Source organism: Schistosoma mansoni, chromosome 1, assembly GCF_000237925.1.
Source record: "Schistosoma mansoni strain Puerto Rico chromosome 1, complete genome".
NCBI classification, from domain to species: domain Eukaryota; kingdom Metazoa; phylum Platyhelminthes; class Trematoda; order Strigeidida; family Schistosomatidae; genus Schistosoma; species Schistosoma mansoni.
In genome coordinates, this window is record NC_031495.1 from 27,516,901 (window position 1) to 27,524,435 (window position 7,535).

The following is a 7,535-nucleotide window of genomic DNA, read 5'->3' on the forward strand; positions in this document are numbered from 1 at the left end:
GATTCAAGATATTCAGGAAATACTACTTTGAATGGGGACAACAACGAAAGTGTTTTTTTAATACTGTCTAATGTTTAATGGTAATATTGAGATTTTTCATTTGACATGAAATAACGATAGATGTTTTATTAGTTACAGTCACCAACACTTTATTATTTGAGTAAAATTAACTATAAACTTCAACCATTTTTGACCCAATTAATATGTTGATCATTAAAAGTATGATGTTTTGAAGCTTCACTGATCTGAATCGATGACCTTTTATCACTATAGATATCTTATCTTACCTGTTTATATAATTTTAGAAAATATAAACTTATGTCAATTCACATTATATCTTCAATTATATTTCTGTTATCAAATAATCAATAAAAACTTTTGAAACTTGTCCTTATTCAATTAATAGCATCATAATTTACTTACCAACACTACATTTTTTACTCTGTGAGTAATCAGGGCATTCCATAAAAGTTTTATCAAATACAATGCTGTTTAAAGTTATTCAGTCTAACAATTTCCTTCTATAACTGAAACTAAATCGGGCGGAACTTACCCATCCCGACTCTACATAGTTATCGATACAAAGCGAATAATTTAGTTAATTATTTCATTAATAGGCAGCTAACTGCTAAATTATTCATTTCGAGGAAAGAGACAACTAAATTTTTAATTGACGGAATATTCAAATCTGTAAGATTGTAAATTCTTATTCATTTACTTTAGAGCAAAATAAAAAGTTGTGATAACTGTCCACCGTGAAATGAATATGCTTAAAATACAATCAGACAACCATATCTAAACATTAAGTGGGGATAAAAATCATGATCAGATAAAATTAATGGTCGACTACAATATATTAAATCTTACATTACAGTAGTATACATAAAAATGTAACCAATCAGTTGATCTGTATTGTCCCAAGCTGAGTTTTATCCAAAATTAACCTTGAAATCTTGAAACTGTGTTTTGTTTTACAGTAGGCTTTTTTTAAGTAATCCACAATCATAATCTATACAGATTGTAAAATCATTCATCCACTGAGGAAATTAACATCAAACTCATATCGTCTCTATATTACCATTAATATATTTAACTAAACCTTAAAATACTACTTATAATGAATAAATCAAAACCTACACATAGCTTATAGAAATCCCTCTGTTTTTAACAAATCATATATAAATTTCTAAATTCAAACTTCATAATTATAAGAACGATTATTTCAGCTATTTCATAGAGAGAATAACAAATAATTACAGAGTAGCTCATTTAATTACAAGCAAATAAATCATAATAGATAAATTCATTAAAATATCATGAATAGCATATTGAAAAACTAACATTACAAAATGACTTCTTTTATCACGTTTTCATTATACTACTGATATATTTGTTACAATGATTATCAGAAAATTAGTTTGATTACTAACATTATGAAACGACATTTAAAATTTATTGTTTATGATATATATGTATATCAATTAATTTTTGTCAACTTCCTTTATTCCCACTTTTCCTGTTCTTTAATATAGATTCAAATAGCAACTCTATGTATATCTATCAATTTGAGTGCAAGTGTTATGCTGTGCTGTTTATTCTTTCCCAAATTATATATTATATACTTACGTCCAGAAAAAAATGTACGACGTTTAACAATGAACAACATGACAGCTAAACAGAAATTCGCCAATTTGGTCAAAGAAAAATCGGCAATAAATGTGTGCGTATCAAATTATACATCGGATAATACAAGTTTAACTGTAAGTAGTAGCACAAAGACTGGTCTACAAACAGATTCAGACAAAGGAATACTAACTAGTCCAGGTAATCCAACACAATCTACCGTGACGAATACCAGTTATTTAAAACTAGGTAAGGTTGTAACATTATTTGTCTGAACAATATATATATATATATATATATATATATATATATATATCGCTAATGTATCAATTGTACTAGCTCATGTTTTTGAGCACATTTTTAATGGATTTTTCTAGAAAAGGTAATGAATACCAAATAATTAAGGAACTTAGCGGAGAGAAAGGAGTGTCATATAAATTTTTCTCCTGAGCTAATATTCTAACCCGACACCTTGAATTTGTTAATTTTCGCCCCTGAGATAATGAATGCAAAGTAATCACACAACAACAAGTTCCTATATTACCAAGTGCATTTAATCTCACAGTGTAAAAGATCATTTCTGACATGACTGGTTCAGCAAATATGTTGTCCACTACAGTGATGTTTTGTTCTTAATTTGAATAATATCAGTCTTGTCTGTGCTATAAATACGTCCCACTAATCATCTTAATAAGAAAGCATTTCATCACTAAAAATCCGATCCATAAAGTCTAATTTATTTTTTTTCGGCCCTTAATAATATAAAATTTCTAGTTAATTAATCTATTAGCATTGACGACCAAATAAGACGATACTGATTACACTTGATTAAATGTATCCAAAGTAAAATGTTGATTCAAAGTACAAATGTAATATTGTCACTTAGTTTTACTACGGGGATAATTTACAAACAAAATAGTAAAATTTGTAGTTGCTTTCATTATAATATAAAATAGTATTGGAAAGTTCCTAAAACTAACTGACTACTACAGATGAATACTGGATTGTAATATTTTTTTCCTTACGAAAATAGAGAATAACTAAGCGATGCTTCATATTTTAACGGAATGATTTCGAAATGCTTCATTGTTGAAAATACCTTAACTTAACTGAGTCCTCAGTACTAAGATTTTTACATTTTTATATCAGCTCAATGGTCGTTCAAAATTTTCAAAGATTTTTCCTCTTTGGCGAATTAGTTTTCATTATCTTCAAACAATCATAACTAATTCATCAATACTACCATCCTCAAGTTTTATCTAAAACAATTTGTTATCACTGACTCGTGATTCTCAATTTCTACTAAATAGCCTTACATCCCTTAACTTTAAAATTCATGATTTCTACGAGAGCTGAAATTACTTATGATCAATAATTCATTTCACTGATTATCAATACCTTTCGAATCGTATTTCAGTTAAGTAAATACTGTCTTGTAACAGACAAGTATGTCGTTACTTTTCATTAACCATTATGAGCAAGAGTCACTTGCTTTGACACAAAATCATTTAACAGTGATATTTCGGTTAAAAATACCACACTAAAAAATCAAGAAATCAAAAGGAACTGTATAAGACTTATTTTACTTGAGATATCCTTTTTAAATATGTGTAATAAGCTGTCAAACCAGATTCTTAGGGAAATTATGGTCAGAATAAATAAATTCCACCTTTACTTCATTTGTGTCTGCAATACACAATAATATACTAAGTAAAGGAATAAGGTATGAATATTACCATTCAGAAAAAAATGAGAATAAAACGCAAAACAATCAGATACAAAAGGTGTAAGAAAATGAATAATTACTGGTAACAGTTAGATTTATAAGAACAGTACACTTTCCTTCGATTAATAGTTAAATAAAGGTAGGCCACGTCAATGTCATACTGAGTCACAGCGGTGAGCATTTTAACTAGTTTATTAATGATCACTTCATATTTTGAAGAAAAAATTAAGTCTACTAAAAATGTTTAAAAGTTATATCATTCATAAGAATTGGCAAACGGTAAAAGAAACTGACTCCAGACTACTTAAATGTAAAGAATATGAATCTATAATGGATATTATTATATATTTCTTATATCTCTTACTACTACTCAATCAACTTTTATAGATCGAAATGCTGTTATAACGTGTGTGCCTGCCTGGATGCTCTCTTAATGTATAAGTTGATAATACCGCCAATCAGGTAGCAGCGAATTACCGATCGGACCAGTGATACACGAAACCCGTACGAGCAGTCTAGAGCACTTGTCGGTCCTACTATCTGCCTAGCCCAGCTAGTTAAGTCCAAAACACCAATCTCAGCCTCTGCAATATGAATCATTATTTTCAAACGCACTGGGTTTATATACCAATCAAACAGACCACAACAACATTTGTACAAGATTCAGCACAAAGTGGCTGTGAATGTGGGAGGCAGTAATCAATAGACTGAGGATAACTCGAGAACGGCAAACCGTATAATAATAGCCAATAAGTCAAAATAAAGCTTATAATAAGAGGAACATGATAATGAATAGTTCAGTTACTCTACAGTTATACAATAGGAAATATATGTATCGTATTGGTTCATAAATAGTCCTCAAAAGTTACCATTCATAATTCTCTTCGACATATAACAAATACCTTAGACAGTGGACTCACACATGAATATCACATTTAAAGTATTACACATTGACCATATTGTATACATATTCTTAAGTGTAATATTTAAATATCAATAGTTACCAAACTACAGGATATCAATCCTCTATCCTTTTCAATATTCAAAAAGTACTTGTGAACAATGCTTAACGAATTTGATCTAATTAAAAAAAATAAAGGTATTCACATTTGTTGTCCATATAAAGTAACACACATACTACTAATTTATACTTTAATTATTTTATAGCAAATTTTAGAGAATTTTTTAAAGATTTCTCAAAATTTTACTAATTTCTGGACAATGAAAATAAACATTAATGACAAGTAAAAGATTTTAAAATAATAACAATCACTTATCCGTGTAAACAACAGTAAATAAGAACACTAGAAATGCTCTCCCTCCCTCTCCCTCTCTTTCCCTTTCTCTATTATTTTTTTTGATAAATACATGATAACAAATTTAAATGACAGTTAATTAGTTAAAGTAACTAAGAATTACCGGTCAATTTTTTTTTAAAAAAAATTTAAATGAATTTTCTTTTTAACAAAAGAAAAACTTTCTCTCCCTTTTTTGTTTGTTTGTTCCCTTTTTTTAATTATTGACTTTTATCTTCTTTTTCTTTTTTTAATTTTTAACTATCATGTTGATTTCACAATTATTTTAAATAAATAAAAAATTGATTTATTTACATCAGTGTTATTGTATTTGAAAATGAGAAAGTTTTAGATGAATATTTCAGTTATTTGTTATCACTGTTTACTAATCAAACATTCAGAACAGATTAGAAGAATTAGACTTACAAGTATTACATTAACGAGAAAGAATGTATTTGTGTGGAATATATATATATATTCGATAATTTAGATGATTGATTATATTTCATTGAAAAATCGTGGAGTAGATTGCTGAGCCGAACGTTGGATTTATTTCAAATTGATTCGCTGAGATTTTACAAATACATTCTTCCTACTTAATGACTGACGCCAACTTGGTGCCCAAATACTATGGAACTATTCATTAAAACTTAAATGAAAGTCCATATATTTACAAGTATTACGCTGATCAATTAGAATTTATTGAAGTCATTCAATTGTCAGCATTATTGTTTGTTGATTCAGCACTCTATAGGAAAAATTCACACCATCATCACGAAGATGATTGTGTGGATATTTTCCACCAAATATGTCATACGTTAAAAAAAAGTCATTTCAGAATGAGCGTACCATCAGTAAGCTTTAAATAAGTCAAGATTTTCGTAAATTCACTAGATATCCATAATTTCTTTACAGATTCTGAATTAGATGACTCAACATTTTAGTAAGTTATTTTCAGCATTAAATGCATGATACAAGAATGAAGTGCATGCCACTATTTTCTTCTTTTACAAAAATGCTTTTACTTTATCAATAATTAACATGGAAACAAATGAAAACCGTTTGATTTTCAACAGATAAATCGGTGGTATTTTAATTTGCGTTTTTTACAGAGTAGTCAGCTATTTCACCTCATAATGATCTCATTATGAAATCCGGAAATTCGTACTTCGCTACTTTCCTATCGACTATCAACATCCAGAAAATAGAAAGTGTTACACCTAACAATATACTCATACATACTACTCTCTTTGAATAAATGGAGAATTTCGATATTTAATTATAAAGTGTATTACAAACTGCCTTTCAAAATAAAAAAAACAAAGGTCTGTTGTACATACATCTGTTAATGAGTTTTGAAATCCATTGAAAATTATTACTAAAATTATGACCAACTAGTGACTGGGAACAAATAGCAGAAATCTTCTCCAAATACAAACCAACGTCTTTTTCACTGATCACTGACTTTGAACTTAGAATAAAGTACATAAATAGTGCGGAGAGTTAATATAAAGCTGTGATTTTATATAATTAACAAAATAAGCAATTAGTATGCTGCTTTTAGGAACTTTTTAAGCATGAGAAGCCTTTATTTTAATACTTTGAACTAATTTTTATACTAATTCAAAAAAATACTACGTCTTTTTTTATAGATAATCAATTTTTTAATGAACCATCTCGTAGTAATTCATCAATTACTCAATCAGTTCAAGTAATATGTAATCCTATAGTCAGTGATTACATTGTGTTAGCAACGACAACAACAACAACAACGACATCGTCAATAACGAGAACATCAATAACAGTAGCGGATGACAAACAATCCCCAGCTTACGTTAACACGTTGTTTATTAATTATCTCAATGAAAAACAAAATGATTATTTATCTAATAAATCGTATAATAATAATTTCCCTACACCTACACCATTATTATTAGACAATATACCAAATCGTTTATCACTTATTAATTCAGTCTATTGTGATGAAGATAATATGACAACTGAAGATGAGGATAATTATACAATCATTGCAAAAACATCATTTTCTACAATCAGTTCTACTAAAAATACAATATCTACCATAAAAATAAACAATTTTACTAGTGATCGTTATAATTCTTCTACTATTACTTCTAATGAAGTTAAACTATCTAAAACTGAACAATATTCTGACGGTCAAATGACAAATTTCAATCAATTATCCCATGAATACAATCAGAATCCATTAAATAAAGTAACTATATTACATAATAATTTATCTAAATATATTCCATCACAATTAACTAATCGTAATCTATCATCATTTTCACCAACAATATCACTTGGTTCAATTGAATCACCTAATTTAAGTGTACCTAGTTCTGATTTATATAATCATAGTTATTGTGATGATATAATAATACAAAATAGTGAAAATAATGATAGTTCATTTCGTGATAATGAATCATTATTTGTACGTATTAATAAACAAGAAAAAACTAATTCACGTAATATTGATTATACAAAACAAACTGTTACTGCATTATAAAAAAATTTTGCATGTTATTCAAATTGTTTGTTTGCTTGTTTTAAAAAAAATTTTATATAATTTTGAGATATTCAATGTAATTTTGTATAGATTAATATTTTTCATTATCTTTCTTGTAAGTAGATTTATCAGTCAATGTATATAGTCAATTGTTTATTTGTTTCATTTTCATAGTTGAAAGCATGAGTCAATTGAAACTAGACCATTAAGGAAAACGTGGTAGCACTGGATGGCCGTTTCGTCTACTGCTGAGGAGTCCCATAATAGGACGAAACGGCCATCAATTTGTACAAAAAAAATTTATTGATGGTCTAGCTTCAATTGACTTATTGATTTAATTACTAAGATAAAATTAAAAAATGAA

General features: G+C 27.9%; 1 protein-coding gene across 1 annotated transcript in view; it reads left to right on the forward strand.

The window, feature by feature from the left end:
* Nucleotides 1–7,171, forward strand: part of Smp_150370 (putative metabotropic glutamate receptor 2, 3 (mglur group 2)) — a gene marked incomplete at both ends in the record, with an annotated part of 30,512 nt that extends 23,341 nt beyond the window's left edge. The window contains 2 exons of the mRNA XM_018793902.1: nt 1,533–1,872; nt 6,297–7,171. Coding sequence (XP_018648368.1) covers nt 1,533–1,872; nt 6,297–7,171 — 1,215 coding nt within the window. The remainder of the gene's footprint in view (nt 1–1,532; nt 1,873–6,296) is intronic.
* Nucleotides 7,172–7,535: the final 364 nt, after the last annotated feature.